Raw genomic sequence first — 21,637 nt, forward strand, 5'->3', positions numbered from 1 at the left:
ATCATACCGCCACATCAGTTATACAGACAGCGCCATCTAGTGTGATGACATCATACCGCCACATCAGTTATACAGACAGCGCCATCTAGTGTGATGACATCATACCGCCATATCAGTTATACAGACAGCGCCATCTAGTGTGATGACATCATACCGCCACATCAGTTATAAAGACAGCGCCATCTAGTGTGATGACATCATACCGCCATATCAGTTATACAGACAGCGCCATCTAGTGTGATGACATCATACCGCCACATCAGTTATAAAGACAGCGCCATCTAGTGTGATGACATCATACCGCCACATCAGTTATACAGACAGCGCCATCTAGTGTGATGACATCATACCGCCATATCAGTTATACAGACAGCGCCATCTAGTGTGATGACATCATACCGCCACATCAGTTATACAGACAGCACCATCTAGTGTGATGACATCATACCGCCATATCAGTTATACAGACAGCGCCATCTAGTGTGATGACATCATACCGCCATATCAGTTATACAGACAGCGCCATCTAGTGTGATGACATCATACCGCCACATCAGTTATAAAGACAGCGCCATCTAGTGTGATGACATCATACCGCCACATCAGTTATACAGACAGCGCCATCTAGTGTGATGACATCATACCGCCATATCAGTTATACAGACAGCGCCATCTAGTGTGATGACATCATACCGCCATATCAGTTATACAGACAGCGCCATCTAGTGTGATGACATCATACCGCCACATCAGTTATACAGACAGCGCCATCTAGTGTGATGACATCATACCGCCATATCAGTTATACAGACAGCGCCATCTAGTGTGATGACATCATACCGCCACATCAGTTATAAAGACAGCGCCATCTAGTGTGATGACATCATACCGCCACATCAGTTATACAGACAGCGCCATCTAGTGTGATGACATCATACCGCCATATCAGTTATACAGACAGCGCCATCTAGTGTGATGACATCATACCGCCATATCAGTTATACAGACAGCGCCATCTAGTGTGATGACATCATACCGCCACATCAGTTATACAGACAGCGCCATCTAGTGTGATGACATCATACCGCCATATCAGTTATACAGACAGCGCCATCTAGTGTGATGACATCATACCGCCATATCAGTTATACAGACAGCGCCATCTAGTGTGATGACATCATACCGCCACATCAGTTATACAGACAGCACCATCTAGTGTGATGACATCATACAGCAATATCAGTTATACAAACAGCGCCATCTAGTGTGATGACATCATACAGCAATATCAGTTATACACAGACAGCGCCATCTAGTGTGATGACATCATACCGCCATATCAGTTATACACAGACAGCGCCATCTAGTGTGATGACATCATACCGCCATATCAGTTATATAGACAGCACCATCTAGTGTGATGACATCATACCGCCATATCAGTTATACAGACAGCACCATCTAGTGTGATGACATCATACAGCAATATCAGTTATACAAACAGCGCCATCTAGTGTGATGACATCATACAGCAATATCAGTTATACACAGACAGCGCCATCTAGTGTGATGACATCATACCGCCATATCAGTTATACACAGACAGCGCCATCTAGTGTGATGACATCATACCGCCATATCAGTTATATAGACAGCACCATCTAGTGTGATGACATCATACCGCCATATCAGTTATACAGACAGCGCCATCTAGTGTGATGACATCATACAGCAATATCAGTTATACACAGACAGCGCCATCTAGTGTGATGACATCATACCGCCATATCAGTTATACACAGACAGCGCCATCTAGTGTGATGACATCATACCGCCATATCAGTTATATAGACAGCACCATCTAGTGTGATGATATCATACCGCCATATCAATTATACAGACAGCGCCATCTAGTGTCATGTGTTGTGAATTCTGTTGTCAAGCTCCCTCCTGTGGTCATGAATGGTACTTCGGCTGGTTCTGTCCATGGGCTTCCTCTGGTGGATGTGAGTGGGGCTGCGGCTTCTGAGTTTCCTTCTACAGGTGACGAGGTTAATTCGTTAGCTGGCTGCTCTATTTAACTCCACTTAGATCATTGCTCCATGCCACCTGTCAATGTTCCAGTATTGGTCTAGTTCGCTCCTGGATCGTTCTTGTGACCTGTCTTCCCAGCAGAAGCTAAGTTCCTGCTTGTTTTTCTCTGTTTGCTAGTTTTCTGTCCAGCTTGCTATTTTGATTTTTGTCTTGCTTGCTGGAAGCTCTGGGACGCAGAGGGAGCGCCTCCGCATGGTCTTTTTGTAGTTTTTGTGCTGACCGCAAAGTTACCTTTCCTATCCTCTGTCTGTTCAGTAAGTCGGGCCTCACTTTGCTAAATCTATTTCATCTCTGTGTTTGTAATTTTCATCTTCACTCTCAGTCATTATATGTGGGGGGCTGCCTTTTCCTTTGGGGAATTTCTCTGAGGCAAGGTAGGCTTTATTTTTCTATCTTTAGGACTAGCTAGTTCCTTAGGCTGTGACGAGTTGCATAGGGAGCGTTAGGAGCAATCCACGGCTATTTCTAGTGTGTGTGATAGGATTAGGGATTGCGGTCAGCAGAGTTCCCACGTCTCAGAGCTTGTTCTGTATTATTAGTAACTATCAGGTCATTCCATGTGCTCTTAACCACCAGGTCCATTATTGTCCTAACCACCAGGTCGTAACAGTCATGACATCATACCGCTATATCATGTATACAGTGAGACAGCATCACTTGGTATGATGATATGATATCACACCGTCCAATCATATACAGTGGATACATAAAGTCTGGAAACATGTTAGGGTTTTGTGATGTAAGAGACTCCTACCAAGAAAAATCATTTGAGAACTTTCCTCTCATTAATGTCGTGATAATCTGTACAAATCCATTGAGGAAACAGCTGACAACCCAGCAAAGGAGGTGGCCAAGAGGCGGACAGCAACATTAAAGGAGCTGCAGGAATTTCTGACCGGTCCTGGTTGTGTCCTGCATGTGACAACAATCTCTAAAAGTCTTCATATCTCTGGCCTTTAGGGTCGGGTGAGATGGGAGGGGGGGACAGAGTCTTTTCTTACAAAGAAAAAGATACAATCCCGCTGATGACAAAAACTCCATCACATCTGCCAGAAGCCTGTGGGGAACGTGTTCTGATGGATGAGACCAGGGTAGAACACTGCGCAGCGCCAGATCACCATCCCCACAGTGAGGCATGGTGGTGTCAGCATTGTTATTTGGTGCTGATTATTGGCAGCTGGAACTGGGGCTTTAGTCAAATGGACAGTTCCAAATATCTATCAATTCTGCCACAAAACTTTCAGGTCTCTGCCCAAAAAGCTGAAGATGAACTTCAACTCATCAATGACTCTAAGCGACCTCCAAATCATCCAAAGAGAACGGCTTTTCCAGAAGAAGGAAGTTCTGGAAAGGCCAAGACATGAGCTCAACCCAAGAGGCAATCTTTAGTGACCTGAATGGGGTGCTGTACACAGGAGATGCAACCGCAATCTGACAGATGGTGACCTGTTGCAAGGAGGAGCCGGCAAAGTTGGCCAATTCTAGATGTGCTGAGGGATTGACCCCGACCAAAAATGATTTAACGCTGCCAGAAATTCACAGGGGACTGTGACGGAGTATTAGCATAGGACAGGGGTGGGGAAACTCATGCCCGCAGGCAATATACGGCCCTCAATAACATGCTCCCATCCCCAGGCAGATTCCTGCGGATGATGTCCTTGGGCCGCCAGCCCCGTCTTTTTTTTTTTTTTCACCAGATAAGATTTCATTTTCTCTCTTGATGGATTTGTACAGATTATGGGGGACAATAAAAGTGGAAAAAGTTCTAAATATTTTTTTTTGTCTTGGTAGGGAATTTTTACATGACAAAAACCTGGAGTTTTATCAGGGCGTGAAGACTTTATATATCCAGTGAGACAGCGCCATCTAGTGTGCTGACACCGTACTGCCATATCCCGGCGGCATGTGCCATATATAAAGGCTGCAGTTCCGTCCCCAGGACTCCCACGGGCAGGGTCACTGTGGACGCTGACGTCTCACCGGACGGTCCACCTCAGGTAAGAGTCGGAGCAGCCGCTGCTGGCTGTCCCCCGGCAGCAGGGAGAACGTGTGCTTATTAATCAGCGCCCGCAGGTTCGTGTTCACCAGGATCGATTCCGGCGTCTCCACATCGATCTCCGCTCCTCGTGTCCTCCGCAACTGTTCTGCGATACAAAGGTGTGATACGGGTAACTGAAGCAGAGCTCCTCCTGGCGGCCCTACAGAGCCACCTCGCCTGACAGCCCTACAGAGCCCCCTCGCCTGACAGCCCTACAGAGCCCCTCGCCTTGGCCGATGGCCCTACAAAGCCCCTCGCCTCCCATGACGGCCCTACAGAGCCCCCTAACTCGCCCGATGGCCCCACAGAGCCTCTCACACGACAACCATAGACAGCCCATTCGCCTCGCACAACGGCCCTGCAGAGTCAACTTGCCTCGCACAAAAGCCCTACAAAGCCCCCTCGCCTGGCATGACGGCCCTACAGAGCCCCGTTGCCTCGCCATACGGCTCTACGCAGCCCCCTCACCTCGCCCGAAGGCCCTACGCAGCCCCCTCACCTCACCCGATGGCCCCACAGAGCCATTAGCACGACAACCCTAGACAGCCCCTTCACCTCGCACAATAGCCCTACAGAGCTCCCTCGCCTCGCACGACGGCCCTACAGAGCCCCCTCACACAACGGCCCTACAGAACCAACTCGCCTCGCACAACGGCCCTACAGAGCTCCCTCGCCTCGCACGACGGCCCTACAGAGCCCCCTCACACAACGGCCCTACAGAACCAACTCGCCTCGCACAACGGCCCTAAAGAGCTCCCTCGCCTAACGGCCCTACAGAGCTTCCTCGCCTCGCACGACGGACCTACCGAGAACCCTCGCACAACGGTCCTACAGAACCAACTCGCCTCGCCTAACGGCCCTACAGAGCTTCCTCGCCTCGCACGACGGCCCTACAGAGAACCCTCGCACAACGGCCCTACAGAACCAACTCGCTTCACCTAACGGCCCAACTGGGTCCCCCTCGCCCGACCACCCTACAGAGTCCCCTCGCGTTGCACGACGGCCCTACAGAGCCCAATCGCATTGTATGATGGCCCTACAGAGCCCCATCACACAACGGCCCTACAGAGCCCCCTCGCCCGACTGACCTACACAGCCCCCTCACCTCGCCCGACGGCCCTACGCAGCCCCCTCGCCTCACCCGATGGCCCCTGAGCCCCTCTCACGACAACCCTAGAAAGCCCCTTCGCCTCGCACAACGGCCCTACAGAGCCAACTCGCCTCACACAATGGCCCTACACAGCCTCCTCGCCTCGCACAAAGGCCCTACACACAGCCCCCTCGCATGACTGCCATACAGAGCCCCTTCGCCTCGCACAACGGCCCTACAAACCAACTCGCCTCGCATAAGAGTCACCTCGCACGGCGGCCCTACAGAGAACCCTCGCCTTACACGATGGCCCTACTGGGCCCCCTTCGCCTCGCACGACTGTCCTACAGAGCCCCCTCGCCCGAATGACCTACGCAGCCCCATCACCTCGCCAGACTGCCATACACAGCCCCCTCGCCTCACCCGATGGCCCCACAGAGCCCCTCGCATGACAACCCTAGACAGCCCCTTCGCCTCACACAACGGCCCTACAGAGCCAACTCGCTTCATACAATGGCCCTACACTGCCTCCTCGCCTCACACAACGGCCCTACAGAGCTCCCTCGCCTCGCATGAAAGCCCTACAGAGCCTCCCTCGACCGACCACCCTACAGAGCCCCCTCGCACGGCGGCCGTACAGAGCCGACTCACCCCCGGCGGCCCTACAGAGCCCCTCGCCTCGCACGATGGCCCTACAGAGCCCCATCGCACGACGGCCCTATAGAGCCCCTTGCCTCGAACGACGGCCTTACAGAGCCCCCTCGCCACGCACAATGGCCCTACTAAGTCACCTCACCATGCATGACAGCCCTACAGAGCCCACACGCCTTGCTCGACGGCCCTTCAGAGCCTAGCCCAATAGAGGCTTACGCCTCGCTAGAAGGCCCTATCGAAACCCTTGCTTTCCTTGACGGCCCTACACAGCCTATCACCAAACCCAATGGCCCTACAGAGCCTTGCACCTCGCTTGACGGCCATCAAAAGCACAGATGTAGCACGGCGATGAGTACGCACTGTGAGCCGCTGCTGGTTTCGCTGGGGCGATGCTGCTGACAGTTTTCACACTTTTCAGCATGAGGTGTGGAGTGGACGGAACTGCGATCCCAGGTCTCCGCTGCTGCCGCTTCTTCTGCTGCTGCTGCATAAGCGCCTGCGGGAAAGAAGGGGTGTACTGTATTATATACAACACGTAGGGGACATCTTCACTATCGCACTAAACCCTGAAAACAGGTAACATTTTGTCGGTGTGGCCCGGCCGCGTCTCCTCGCACACGCGGTGATCTAGGACGAGGCGTCGGCACATTGAGGAGGTCCCGGGAGGAGCTCACACCTGCTCATGATCACATCTTCAAGACCCTCGCTCCAATCGAAGAACAAGGGCCGGGTTAAAACTAAATGGGTTTTAGCCACATGGAATATCAACAATCGGATCCGGTCTTGTGGGAGGACGGTGCGAAACCTCCTGTTCATAAACGCATCAGTTATCATCACTTATCACAACTTCAGAGGCACGGGAACGTTGTTCTTAGAGTTTATCACTCCGGCAGATGGCGACGCTCGCAGGCCGAGAGGTCAGCGCCGATCAAGGGTCTGTGTCCCAGCAGCATGGAAAAAACGATGAACTGAACTGAGAGCAGGAGGTTCATAGAGGCGAAATACGGACAGGGGGGGTGAAGTGTGCACAGAGGCGAAATGTGCATATATGGGAAAAGTGCATATAGAGGAAACGAGTGCAGAGGGGAAGCGTGGACAGAGGCGAAACGAGCGCAGAGGGGAAACGTGCATATAGTGGAAACGAGTACAGAGGGGAAGCGTGGACAGAGGCGAAATGTGCGCAGAGTGGAAACGTGCATATAGTGGAAACGAGTACAGAGGGGAAGCGTGGACAGAGGCGAAATGTGCGCAGAGGGGAAACGTGCACAGAGGTAAAATGAGCACAGAGGGGAAACCATCAGATATGAAGAATGGAGCATGGCAATACATGCTGTGCAGCAGGGGAGGACAGACATAGCACAGGCCAGAGGCCGCAGTGAAAGCACAAACCCCCAGAAGACATCTGCACATTTGCCTACAGGAGTCCATGGACCTCGCTCCGCCACAATTACAGACCATCATGGTGCAACACAAGACAGCGATGGCAGCTGGGATGCAGGTCTGTCCTCTTCAGTGTTGAGTATCACTTTCATCACCAGAGATTGGTCTGGAAACCACAGCGCCATGAGGAGGTCTTCATGACGGAGCGTCACACCGGCCCCCCTAGTCTCTTCTGGACTCTAGCACCTCAGCGTTACAGTGACTTAGTGGTGGAGCCAGAGCTTCAGCCTTTTCTCCATTGTCCTAGGAGCGGCCTTTATGCTCCCGTGGCTGCAGCATCTCTTGTCTCCATTGACTGCATCAGGGACGTCATTGCTCGGTGATCGCACAGGAGCTGCCAGCAGCGGATCTTGATGATTTGACCATGTGCAAGCAGCGGCCAAACCTTCCTCAGACGACAACTAATGACCTCAGTGATAGCATCCGAGGCCGGAGGTGCCGGGATTTCTGCACGTGGCTCAGACTCCAGCGTTGAGCAGTGAATATACCGCAGGCTCCGGCCCCGGGGTGAACGGTGAGCGACTACTCCACTAGCACCAATATTGTTCTTACCCCGAATATGGACGATGAGAGTGATACATGTGGAAACCCCCCCAAATGTGAACAGATAAATGCCCACCCCCGTTACCTGCTTCAGGGCCTTCTTGCTGAGCTTCTGAGATGGAGAGATGACTTTACCCGCAGTGATGGGGGGAGATGGACAGCTCGACTGGGGGGATGATGGCTGGGAAAAGCGAGATGTAACTACAAAAACAAATGAGAACAGAACAATGTGTTATGTCGCCAGCGAGGCACAAGAAAAAGCAAGTGTATGGCGGAGCAATGAGCTAAGGAAGAGGGTGGAGAACTACAATTCCCAGCACAATAGGAGGTAAATAAAAACACTATAATACTTCCCCCATGTACAAGAATATAACTACTATAATACTGCCCCTATCTACAAGAATATAACTACTATAATATTGCCCCCTATGTACAAGAATATAACTACTATAATACTGCTCCTATGTACAAGAATATAACTACTATAATACTGCTCCTATGTACAAGAATATAACTACTATAATACTGCTCCCTATGTACAAGAATATAACTACTATAATACTGCCCCTATGTACAAGAATATAACTACTATAATACTGCCCCTATGTATAAGAACATAACTACTTTAATTGTTATGATCCGGTGACCTTGGAGCCGCATGAAACTTTCTCTGGAGTAGGTGGAAACTGTACTGACCGCAAATCCTAAACTAACACCGCAACTAGAAGTAGCCGTGGGGTGTGCCTAACAAACCCTAGACACCTCGACACAGCCGGAGGACTAAATACCCCTATAGATGGAAATAGGAATTCTACCTTGCCTCAGAGCAGAACCCCAAAGGATAGGCAGCCCCCCACAAATATTGACTGTGAGTAAGAGAGGAAAGACACACGCAGGCAGAAAACAGGATTTAGCAAAAGAGGCCACTCTAGCTAAATAGGAAAGGATAGGACAGAATACTAAGCGGTCAGTATTAAAACCCTTCCAAAAATATCCACAGCAGAAAATACAAAAAATTCCACCATCTAACTAAAGACGTGGAACGTATATCTGCAACTCCTGAGAATCCAACAAGACTGAGAAAATACTGACACAATCTAAGCTGGACAAGAAAAAACAAATGAATAGCACTGAATTATCAAGCACACAGCATGTGTGCCCAAGAAACAAAAACCAGACACTCATCTTTGCTGATTTGGCAGCAAGGCAGGAGGAACCAGACAGAGGTCCAACACCTCCCAACAACCATGGACAACTGGCAAGGACTAATGAATCCTGCACACCTAAATACCCCAGTCAGAACTGCAATCAGCAGATACACCTGACCAGGACTGCAACCCAGGGACAACTGCATTACCACCTACAACCACCGGAGGGAGCCCAAAAACAGAATTCACAACAGTACCCCCCCCCTTGAGGAGGGGTCACCGAACCTTCACCAGAGCCCCCAGGCCGATCAGGATGAGCCAGATGAAAGGCACGGACCAAATCAGCAGCATGGACATCAGAGGCAAAAACCCAAGAATTATCCTCCTGGCCATAACCCTTCCATTTGACAAGGTACTGAAGCCTCCGCCTCGAAAAACGAGAATCCAAAATCTTCTCAACCACATACTCCAACTCCCCATCAACCAACAAAGGGGCCGGAGGATCAACAGAGGGAACAACAGGCTCCACATATTTCCGCATTAAAGATCTATGGAATACATTACGGATAGCAAAAGAGGCCGGAAGCGCCAATCGAAAAGACACCGGATTAATAATCCCAGAAATCCTATAAGGACCAATAAACCGAGGCTTAAACTTAAGGGAAGAAACCTTCATAGGAACATGACGGGAAGACAACCAGACCAGATCCCCAACCCGAAGCCGGGAACCAACACACCGACGACGGTTAGCAAAACGTTGAGCCTCCTCCTGAGACAACACCAAATTGTCCACCACATGAGCCCAAATCTGCTGCAACCTGTCAACCACAGAATCCACACCAGGACAGTCAGAAGGCTCAACCTGCCCAGAAGAAAAACGAGGATGAAAACCAAAATTACAAAAGAAAGGCGAAACCAAAGTAGCCGAACTAGCCCGATTATTAAGGGCAAACTCGGCCAATGGCAAGAAGGCCACCCAATCATCCTGATCAGCAGACACAAAGCATCTGCGGAATATGTTGGCGCTATATAAATAAAAAAAATTATTATTAAATAAGTCTCCAAAGTCTGATTAGTTCGCTCGGTCTGGCCATTTGTCTGAGGATGAAATGCAGAAGTAAAAGACAAATCAATGCCCAGCCTAGCACAAAAGGCCCGCCAAAACCTAGAAACAAACTTGGAACCTCTGTCGGACACAATATTCTCCGGAATACCATGCAAACGATCCACATGCTGAAAAAAACAACAAAACCAAATCTGAAGAGGAAGGCAATTTAGGCAAAGGCACCAAATGAACCATCTTAGAGAACCGGTCACAAACAACCCAGATAACCGACATCCTCTGGGAAACCGGAAGATCAGAAATAAAATCCATAGAAATATGCGTCCAGGGCCTCTCAGGGACCGGCAATGGCAAAAGCAACCCACTAGCACGGGAACAACAAGGCTTGGCCCGCGCACAAGTCCCACAGGACTGCACAAAAGAACGCACATCACGTGACAAAGAAGGCCACCAAAAGGACCTACCAACCAAGTCTCTGGTACCAAAAATACCAGGATGACCAGCCAACACAGAACAGTGAACCTCAGAAATCACTCTACTAGTCCATCTGTCAGGAACAAACAGTTTTCCCACTGGACAGCGATCAGGTCTGTCAGCCTGAAATTCCTGAAGAACCTTCGCAAATCAGGGGAAATGGCAGAAAGGACCACCCCTTCTATCAGAATACCGACCGGTTCAAGGACCTCAGGAGAATCAGGCAAAAAACTCCTAGAGAGGGCATCAGCCTTAATATTCTTAGAACCCGGAAGGTACGAGACCACGAAATCAAAACGGGAAAAAAACAAGGACCATCGAGCCTGACTAGGATTCAGCCGTTTGGCAGACTCGAGGTAAATCAGATTCTTATGATCGGTCAAGACCACAATACGGTGCTTAGCTCCCTCAAGCCAATGTCGCCACTCCTCAAACGCCCACTTCATAGCCAACAACTCCCGATTGCCGACATCATAATTGCGTTCCGCAGGCGAAAACTTACGGGAAAAGAAGGCACACAGTTTCATCAAGGAACCAACAGGATCCCTCTGAGACAAAACGGCCCCTGCCCCAATCTCAGAAGCGTCAATCTCAACCTGAAACGGAAGAGAAACATCCGGTTGGCGCAACACCGGAGCAGAAGTAAATCGGCGTTTAAGCTCCTGAAAGGCAGAGACAGCCGCAGAGGACCAATTCGCCACATCAGCGTCTTTCTTCGTCAAATCGGTCAAGGGTTTAACCACGCTGGAGAAGTTAGCAATGAAACGGCGATAAAAATTTGCAAAACCCAAAAATTTCTGAAGGCTCTTCACGGATTTGGGTTGAATCCAATCATGAATGGACTGAACCTTAACCGGATCCATCTCTATAGACGAGGGAGAAAAAATGAAGCCCAATAAAGAAATCTTCTGCACCCCAAAGAGACACTTAGACCCCTTCACAAATAAAGCATTGTCACGAAAGATCTGAAATACCATCCTGACCTGTTCCACATGAGACTCCCAATCATCGGAAAAAATCAAAATATCGTCCAAATATACAATCAAGAATTTATCAATATAAGTCCGGGAGATATCATGCATGAAGGACTGAAAAACAGATGGAGCATTAGTGAGCCCGAATGGCATCACAAGGTATTCAAAATGGCCTTCGGGCGTATTAAACGCAGCTTTCCATTCATCACCCTGCTTAATACGAACAAGATTATATGCCCCCCGAAGGTCAATCTTCGTAAACCAACTAGCCCCCTTAATCCTAGCAAACAAATCGGAAAGCAAAGGTAAAGGGTATTGAAACTTGACCGTGATCTTATTCAAGAGGCGATAATCAATACAGGGTCTCAAGGAGCCATCCTTCTTAGCAACAAAAAAGAACCCCGCTCCCAACGGTGAAGAAGATGGCCGAATATGCCCTTTCTCCAAAAGATTCCTTAATATAGCTCCGCATGGCGGTATGTTCAGGCACAGACAGGTTGAAAAGTCGGCCCTTAGGAAACTTACAGCCTGGAATCAAGCCAATAGGACAATCGCAGTCCCTGTGCGGTGGAAGGGAACTGGACTTGGGCTCATCGAATACATCCTGAAAATCAGACAAAAACTCTGGAATTTCAGAAGAGGGAGAAGGGGCGATAGACATCAAAGGAACATCATTATGAACCCCCTGACAACCCCAACTAGTCACAGACATGGACTTCCAGTCCAACACAGGATTATGAACCTGCAACCACGGAAAACCCAGCACGATAGCATCATGCAAATTATGCAACACCAGAAATCGACAATCTTCCTGATGGGCTGGCGCCATGCGCATCGTCACCTGTGTCCAAAACTGGGGCTTATTTATAGCCAAGGGTGTAGCATCGATGCCCCTTAAAGGAATAGGGTTCTGCAAAGGCTGCAAGGGAAAACCAAAACGCCTGGCAAACTCAAAGTCCATTAAGTCCAAGGCGGCGCCTGAATCCACAAACGCCATGACAGAAAATGATGACAATGAGCAGACCAAGGACAGAACAGGAACAGAAATTTAGGTTGTACAGTACTGATGGTAAATGAACTAGCAATCCTCTTTGTCCGCTTAGGGCAGACAGAAATGACATGAGAAGCGTCGCCACAATAATAACACAACTCATTCTGACGTCTGAAACCTTGTCGTTCCGTTCTAGACAGAATCCTATCACACTGCATTGGCTCAGGAATCTGCTCTGAGGACAACGCCAGAGCGCGCACAGTTCTGCGCTCCCGCAAGCGTCGGTCAATCTGAATGACCAGAGACATAGAATCACTCACACCGAAAGGCGTGGGAAACCCCACCATAACATCTTTAACGGATTCAGAAAGACCCTTTCTGAAAAATGCCGCCAAAGCATCGTCATTCCATTTAGTCAACACAGACCATTTTCTGAATTTCTGACAATACAATTCTGCCGCCTCTTGACCCTGAGACAGGGCCAACAAGGTCTTCTCCGCTTGATCCATAGAATTCGGTTCATCATATAATAAACTTAAAGCCTGAAAAAAGGAGTCTACATTAAGCAAAGCCGGATTCCCAGATTCCAGGGAAAATGCCCAATCCTGTGGATCGCCACGCAGCAGGGAGATGACGATTTTAACCTGCTGAATGGAATCACCGGAGGATCGAGGTCTCAGAGCAAAAAACAGTTTACAGTTGTTTTTAAAACGCAAAAATTTGGACCTGTCACCAAAAAACAAATCAGGAGTAGGAATCTTCGGCTCTAAAACAGGAGTCTGAACAATATAATCAGAAATACCCTGTACCCTAGCAGCAAGCTGGTCTACACGAGAAGCTAATTCCTGAACATCCATGCTAGCACAAGACTCCTCAGCCACCCAGAGAAAAAGAGGGAGGAGAAGACAAAGCAGACTGCAGAAAAAAAAATGGCTCAACACCTTTCTTCCCTTCTTCTGAGATGCATTTAACTCATTATTGGCCAGTTGTACTGTTATGATCCGGTGACCTTGGAGCCGCATGAAACTTTCTCTGGAGTAGGTGGAAACTGTACTGACCGCAAATCCTAAACTAACACCGCAACTAGAAGTAGCCGTGGGGTGTGCCTAACAAACCCTAGACACCTCGACACAGCCGGAGGACTAAATACCCCTATAGATGGAAATAGGAATTCTACCTTGCCTCAGAGCAGAACCCCAAAGCATAGGCAGCCCCCCATGAATATTGACTGTGAGTAGGAGAGGAAAGACACACGCAGGCAGAAAACAGGATTTAGCAAAAGAGGCCACTCTAGCTAAATAGGAAAGGATAGGACAGAATACTAAGCGGTCAGTATTAAAACCCTTCCAAAAATATCCACAGCAGATAATACAAAAAATTCCACATCTAACTAAAGACGTGGAACGTATATCTGCAACTCCAGAGAATCCAACAAGACTGAGAAAATACTGACACAAACTAAGCTGGACAAGAAAAAACAAATGAATAGCACTGAATTATCAAGCACACAGCATGTGTGCCCAAGAACCAAAAACCAGACACTTATCTTTGCTGATTTGGCAGCAAGGCAGGAGGAACCAGACAGATGTCCAACACCTCCCAACAACCATGGACAACTGGCAAGGACTAATGAATCCTGCACACCTAAATACCCCAGTCAGAACTGCAATCAGCAGATACACCTGGCCAGGACTGCAACTCAGGGACAACTGCATTACCACCTACAATCACCGGAGGGAGCCCAAAAGCAGAATTCACAACATATAATACTGCCCCCTATGTACAAGAATATAGCTACTATAATACTGCCCCTATGTACAAGAATATAGCTACTATAATACTGCCCCTATGTACAAGAATATAACTACTATAATACTGCCCCTATGTACAAGAATATAACTACTATAATACTGCCCCTATGTACAAGAATATAGCTACTATAATACTGCCCCTATGTACAAGAATATAACTACTATTATACTGCCCCTATGTACAAGAATATAACTACTATAATACTGCCCCTATGTACAAGAATATAGCTACTATAATACTGCCCCCTATGTACAAGAATATAGCTACTATAATACTGCCCCTATGTACAAGAATATAACTACTATAATACTGCCCCTATGTACAAGAATATAACTACTATAATACTGCCCCTATGTACAAGAATATAGCTACTATAATACTGCCTCTATGTACAAGAATATAGCTACTATAATACTGCCCATATGTACAAGAATATAACTACTATAATACTGCTCCTATGTACAAGAATATAACTACTATAATACTGCTCCTATGTACAAGAATATAGCTACTATAATACTGCCCTCTATGTACAAGAATATAACTACTATAATACTGCCCCTATGTACAAGAATATAACTACTATAATACTGCTCCTATGTACAAGAATATAACTACTATAATACTGCCCCCTATGTACAAGAATATAACTACTATAATACTGCTCCTATGTACAAGAATATAACTACTATAATACTGCTCCTATGTACAAGAATATAGCTACTATAATACTGCCCCTATGTACAAGAATATAACTACTATAATACTGCTCCCTATATACAAGAATATAACTACTATAATACTGCTCCCTATATACAAGAATATAACTACTATAATACTGCCCCTATGTACAAGAATATAACTACTATAATACTGCTCCTATGTACACAGAATCCATACACACATGCATACTGCCATCATACATACACACAGAAGTGTCTTACATATTATGACACGTATACGGTGTAGCACATGTACTATCACACATGGTGGATGATAGGAGTGAGTCCAGCTTTCTCGCACCCCAGCAGGGCAGATCGGATGAGTTGCAGCGTATCACACCCTATGCAGGGTGTGTAGCAGAGCCGAGTGATGGCAGCAGTGTGGCGCTCTGTGCCTCTCACCTGGGGGCTGCTGACCTCGGTCCATCCTCTGTGGGGGGCACACAGTATAGGGGGCCCGGCAGGCCGCTCTCGGGGCCCTTATGATACGTCGCCTGGTTCTGCTCTTATAAGGAAGTGGTGGTTTCACTGCTCGGCTTCCTGTTTCACACACGTCTGTGCATCGCACGGTGATGTCATGTGCACAGAGGCCGCCGCCTGCGCAGAGGTGAGGGGACGCGGGGGGCGGCGACCCGGTTACACCCCCACTGGAGACCACGCGTCTCTCACAACCATCACAGCAGGTCTGTTACAATGTGTCAGTGCAGGCAGATTTCTCCAGCACTGCATGCAGAATGACAGTTCATGTCTGCACCGACACATTGTAACGAGCCCCGCAGCTCTCACATCTGCAGGCCGGAGAGTCACCTCCTCCTTACCTTTGCTCTTCCAGCAGCTCCTCCGCCGCTCCTTACTGGTCGCACTGGTGCTGCTACTGGAGCCGCTGCTCTCCGAGCTCTGAGAATCCGACGGAGCGTCACTGCTGTCACCTGAGCAGTCCGAGAGGTCCGGCACCGCATCCGAGACATCCCTCTGTAAGAGCAGAGACGACGAGAGGACACTCACTGCACCGCCTGGAGAACAGCGAGCGCAGCTCTGGAGTATAATACAGGATCAGTAATGTATGACTGCACCAGCTGAACAGTGAGTGCAGCTCTGGGGTATAATACAGGATGTAACTCAGGATCAGTAATGTAATGTATGTACACAGTGACTGCACCAGCAGAATAGTGAGTGCAGCTCTGGAGTATAATACAGGACGTAACTCAGGATCAGTAATGTAATGTATGTACACAGTGACTGCACCAGCAGAATAGTGAGTGCAGCTCTGGGGTATAATACAGGATGTAACTCAGGATCAGTAATGTAATGTATGTACACAGTGACTGCACCAGCAGAATAGTGAGTGCAGCTCTGGAGTATAATACAGGATGTAACTCAGGATCAGTAATGTAATGTATGTACACAGTGACTGCACCAGCAGAATAGTGAGTGCAGCTCTGGGGTATAATACAGGATGTAATTCAGGATCAGTAATGTAATGTATGTACACAGTGACTGCACCAGCAGAATAGTGAGTGCAGCTCTGGGGTATGATACAGGATGTAACTCAGGATCAGTAATGTAATGTATGTACACAGTGACTGCACCAGTAGAATAGGGAGTGCAGCTCTGGGGTATAATACAGGATGTAACTCAGGATCAGTAATGTAATGTATGTACACAGTGACTGCACCAGCAGAATAGTGAGTGCAGCTCTGGGGATAATACAGGATGTAACTCAGGATCAGTAATGTAATGTATGTACACAGTGACTGCACCAGCAGAATAGCGAGTGCAGCTCTGGAGTATAATACAGGAGGTAACTCAGGATCAGTAATGTAATGTATGTACACAGTGACTGCACCAGCAGAATAGTGAGTGCAGCTCTGGGGATAATACAGGATGTAACTCAGGATCAGTAATGTCATGTATGTACACAGTGACTGCACCAGCAGAATAGTGAGTGCAGCTCTGGAGTATAATACAGGATGTAACTCAGGATCAGTAATGTCATGTATGTACACAGTGACTGCACCAGCAGAATAGTGAGGGCAGCTCTGGAGTATAATACAGGATGTAACTCAGGATCAGTAATGTAATGTATGTACACAGTGACTGCACCAGCAGAATAGTGAGTGCAGCTCTGGGGTATAATACAGGATGTAACTCAGGATCAGTAATGTAATGTATGTACACAGTGACTGCACCAGCAGAATAGTGAGTGCAGTTCTGGAGTATAATACAGGAGGTAACTCAGGATCAGTAATGTAATGTATGTACACAGTGACTGCACCAGCAGAATAGTGAGTGCAGCTCTGGAGTATAATACAGGATGTAACTCAGGATCAGTAATGCAATGTATGTACACAGTGACTGCACCAGCAGAATAGTGAGTGCAGCTCTGGGGTATAATACAGGAGGTAACTCAGGATCAGTAATGTAATGTATGTACACAGTGACTGCACCAGCAGAATAGTGAGTGCAGCTCTGGGGATAATACAGGATGTAACTCAGGATCAGTAATGTCATGTATGTACACAGTGACTGCACCAGCAGAATAGTGAGGGCAGCTCTGGAGTATAATACAGGAGGTAACTCAGGATCAGTAATGTAATGTATGTGTACACAGTGACTGCACCAGCAGAATAGTGAGTGCAGCTCTGGAGTATAATTCAGGATATAATATTGGTCCCAATGTTACGTGTGTGACCACAGCACAGGTGGTCTTTTGCAGATCTTACCTTCAGTGTGTAGACCCCCATCCTGCCCGGCACCTTGTAGAACATGCCCTCCTCACCACGGGAGTTAGTGTGTAGCATGGCGTTCAGACAGGCCAGGGGAGACGTGCCGCTGTAAGACAGTCACAAACATGAAGATGTAGAACCCGGAGAGCGGCACTTACCGGGAGTGGATTGGGAGCACGGCAGGATCCTCCACACTGACCTGATCTCCTTCAGTCCTTCTCGCTGGATCACCTGCAGGATCTCTTTGTGGCTCATAGGTGTGTTGTGGTACTTCTCTAACACCTGAAGATGGAAAGAAGGACGAAACAGTCAGCACAGAAGAGTGCCGCACCCGCGCCCCACTGATAATACTCCGCTACGGCTTCTCTCATCACACCACAAACGGAATGTATTTTATTGTGATTTCTGTGGTACAAACACAAAGCAACAAGTATTTGTAACCTGTAAAGGAAATGATACAGGGTTTTCTAATTAGTCTAAAAATATATATATATGAACAGTGTCAGGAGCATTAGTATTCAGCCCCCTGCTATATCTGATACCCCTAAATAAAATCCGGAGTGACTAGTCGCCTCCAGAAGTCACAAAATTAGTACATTGTGTCCCCCTGGGTGTGATTTATCCTCAGTATAACTAGAGCTGTTCTGTGAAGGCCTCAGAGGTTTGTGTGAGGACATTAGGGATCCAACAGCATCATGGAAACCAAGGAGCTCACCAGACAGGTCAGGGATAAAGTTGTGGAGAAGAGTAAAGCAGGGTTAGGTTATAAATAATACCCCAAGATCTGAACATCTCACAAAGCACTGTCCAATCCATCATCCAAGAATGGAAGGAGTATGGCAAAACTGCAAACCTACCGAGACATGGATGTCCACCTAACCGGACCTCCCAAGCAAGGAGAGCACTGCCCCATGGTCACTGAGGAGGAGCTGCAGAGCTCCACGGCTCAGGAGGGAGAATCTGTCCACAGGATAACTATTAATCGTATTAACCACATATCTGGCCTTTATGGAAGAGAGGCAAGAAGACATTTTTTGAAAGCCCTGGTCAGAAGAGACCAAATGAGAACTTTTTTGGCTAAATCGAAAACACTATGTGTGGTGGAAAACTAACACTGCACATCATCCTGAAAACACCATACCCACCGTCACACATGGTGGTGGCAGCATCCTGCTGTGGGGAGGCTTTTCTTCAGCAGGGGCTGGGAAGCTGGTCAGAGATGATGAGAAGATGGATGGAGGTAAATACAGGACAATCTTGGAGGAAAACCCGTTAGAGGTTGCAAGAGACTTGACTGGGGCAGCGTAGGTTCACCTTCCAGCAGGACAACAAACCTCAACATCCTGCCAGAGCTACAATAGAGGGTTAGATCAGAGCATATTCCGGTGTGTGACCGGTCCAGTCACCGTCCAGACCCAAATCCCAGAGAATCTGTGAGAAGACGGGAAAATTACTCATCACAGACGTCTCCATCCAATATCACTGAGCGAGAGTCAGCGGGAAAGAAGAAGAGGCAAAATGTCACCTCTAGATGTGCAAAGCCTCCCAAAAAATAATATTCGGTTTGTGGCTGTAACGTGAAAAAATGTAGGAAAGTTCACGGGGTATTAAGACTTTTTCAAGGCTCTGTATGTCCGTGCATTGGAGAAAAATACGAATCTTCTACTAAATGTAAATTAAATATTGTGCTACAGTCAGGGCAAAAAGTGTTGGCACCTTTCATATTGTTCCAGAAAATGAAGTATTTCTCCCCAGAGAATTATCCTCATATGTTGTTATACAGGTTTATTTCCTTATTGTGTATTGGAACAACAGTAAAACATGGCAAATTGGACAAAATTTCACATAAAACCCTCCTTAACCCCTTTACCCCCAAGGGTGGTTTGCACGTTAATGACCGGGCCAATTTTTACAATTCTGACCACTGTCCCTTTATGAGGTTATAACTCTGGAACGCTTCAATGGATCCTGGTGATTCTGACATTGTTTTCTCGTGACATATTGTACTTCATGACAATGGTAAAAATTATTTGATAGTACCTGCGTTTATTTGTGAAAAAAACGGAAATTTGGCGAAAATTATGAAAATTTCGCAATTTTCCAACTTTGAATTTTTATGCAATTAAATCACAGAGATATGTCACACAAAATACTTAATAAGTAACATTTTCCACATGTCTACTTTACATCAGCACAATTTTGGAACCAAAATTTTTTTTTGTTAGGGATTTATAAGGGTTAAAAGTTGACCAGCAATTTCTCATTTCTACAACACCATTTTATTTTAGGGACCACATCTCATTTGAAGTCATTTTGAGGGGTCTATATGATAGAAAATACCCAAGTGTGACACCATTCTAAAAACTACACCCCTCAAGGTGCTCAAAACCATATTCAAGAAGTTTATTAACCCTTCTGGTGCTTCACAGGAATTTTTTGAATGTTTAAATAAAAATGAACATTTAACTTTTTTTCACAAAAAATTTAATTCAGCTCCAATTTGTTTTATTTTCCCAAGGGTAAGAGAAGAAATTGGACCCCAAAAGTTGTTGTACAATTTGTCCTGAGTACGCTGATAGCCCATATGTGGGGGTAAACCACTGTTTGGGCGGATGGGAGAGCTCGGAAGGGAAGGAGCGCCGTTTGACTTTTCAATGCAAAATTGACAGGAATTGAGATGGGACGCCATGTTGCGTTTGGAGAGCCACTGATGTGCCTAAACATTGAAACCCCCCACAAGTGACACCATTTTGGAAAGTAGACCCCCTAAGGAACTTATCTAGAGGTGTGGTGAGCACTTTGACCCAACAAGTGCTTCACAGAAGTTTATAATGTAGAACCGTAAAAATAAAAAATCATATTTTTTCACAAAAATTATCTTTTCGCCCCCAATTTTTTATTTTCCCAAGGGTAAGAGAAGAAATTGGACCCCAAAAGTTGTTGTACAATTTGTCCTGAGTACGCTGATACCCCATATGTGGGGGTAAACCACTGTTTGGGTGGATGGGAGAGCTCGGAAGGGAAGGAGCGCAGTTTGACTTTTCAAAGCAAAATTGACAGGAATTGAGATGGGACGCCATGTTGCGTTTGAAGAGCCACTGATGTGCCTAAACATTGAAACCCCCCACAAATGACACCATTTTGGAAAGTAGACCCCCTAAGGAACTTATCTAGAGGTGTGGTGAGCACTTTGACCCACCAAGTGCTTCACAGAAGTTTATAATGCAGAGCCGTAAAAATAAAACAAAATATTTTTCCCACAAAAATTATTTTTTTAGCCCCCAGTTTTGTATTTTCCTGAGGGTAACAGGAGAAATTGGACCCCAAAATTTGTTGCCCAATTTGTCCTGAGTGCGATGATACACCATATGTGGGGGGAACCACTGTTTGGGCACATGGGAGGGCTCAGAAGGGAAGGAGTGCCATTTGAATGCAGACTTAGATGGAATGGTCTGCAGGTGTCACATTGCGTTTGCAGAGCCCCTAATGTACCTAAACAGTAGAAACCCCCCACAAGTGACACCATTTTGGAAAGTAGACCCCCTTAGGAACTTATCTAGATGTGTGCTGAGCGCTTTGACCCACCAAGGGCTTCACAGAAGTTTATAATGGAGAGCCGTAAAAATAAAACAAAAATTTTTTCCCACAAAAATTATTTTTTAGCCTCCAGTTTTGTATTTTCCCGAGGGTAACAGGAGAAATTCGACCCCACAATTTGTTGTCCAATTTGTCCTGAGTGCGCTGATACCCTATATGTGGGGGGGAACCACTGTTTGGGCGCATGGGAGGGCTCGGAAGGGAAGGAGATCCATTTGGAATGAGGACTTAGATGGAATGGTCTGCAGGTGTCACATTGCATTTGCAGAGC

The 21,637-nt window shown here is 47.2% G+C and overlaps 1 protein-coding gene across 2 annotated transcripts in view; it reads right to left on the reverse strand.

Moving 5' to 3' along the window:
• Window positions 1–21,637, reverse strand: part of ASXL2 (ASXL transcriptional regulator 2) — an 82,388-nt gene that overhangs the window by 11,385 nt on the left and 49,366 nt on the right. Inside the window, exons 2-7 of one of the 2 annotated variants that reach the window (XM_069728490.1) lie at window positions 17,969–18,051; window positions 17,767–17,875; window positions 15,862–16,015; window positions 7,945–8,060; window positions 6,237–6,372; window positions 4,075–4,238 (exon numbers count right to left, since the gene is read on the reverse strand). In XM_069728490.1, coding sequence (XP_069584591.1) covers window positions 4,075–4,238; window positions 6,237–6,372; window positions 7,945–8,060; window positions 15,862–16,015; window positions 17,767–17,875; window positions 17,969–18,051 — 762 coding nt within the window. The remainder of the gene's footprint in view (window positions 1–4,074; window positions 4,239–6,236; window positions 6,373–7,944; window positions 8,061–15,861; window positions 16,016–17,766; window positions 17,876–17,968; window positions 18,052–21,637) is intronic. The other variant, XM_069728491.1, reaches the window with a different exon arrangement.

The sequence above is a fragment of the Ranitomeya imitator genome, chromosome 5, assembly GCF_032444005.1.
Source record: "Ranitomeya imitator isolate aRanImi1 chromosome 5, aRanImi1.pri, whole genome shotgun sequence".
NCBI lineage: Eukaryota > Metazoa > Chordata > Amphibia > Anura > Dendrobatidae > Ranitomeya > Ranitomeya imitator.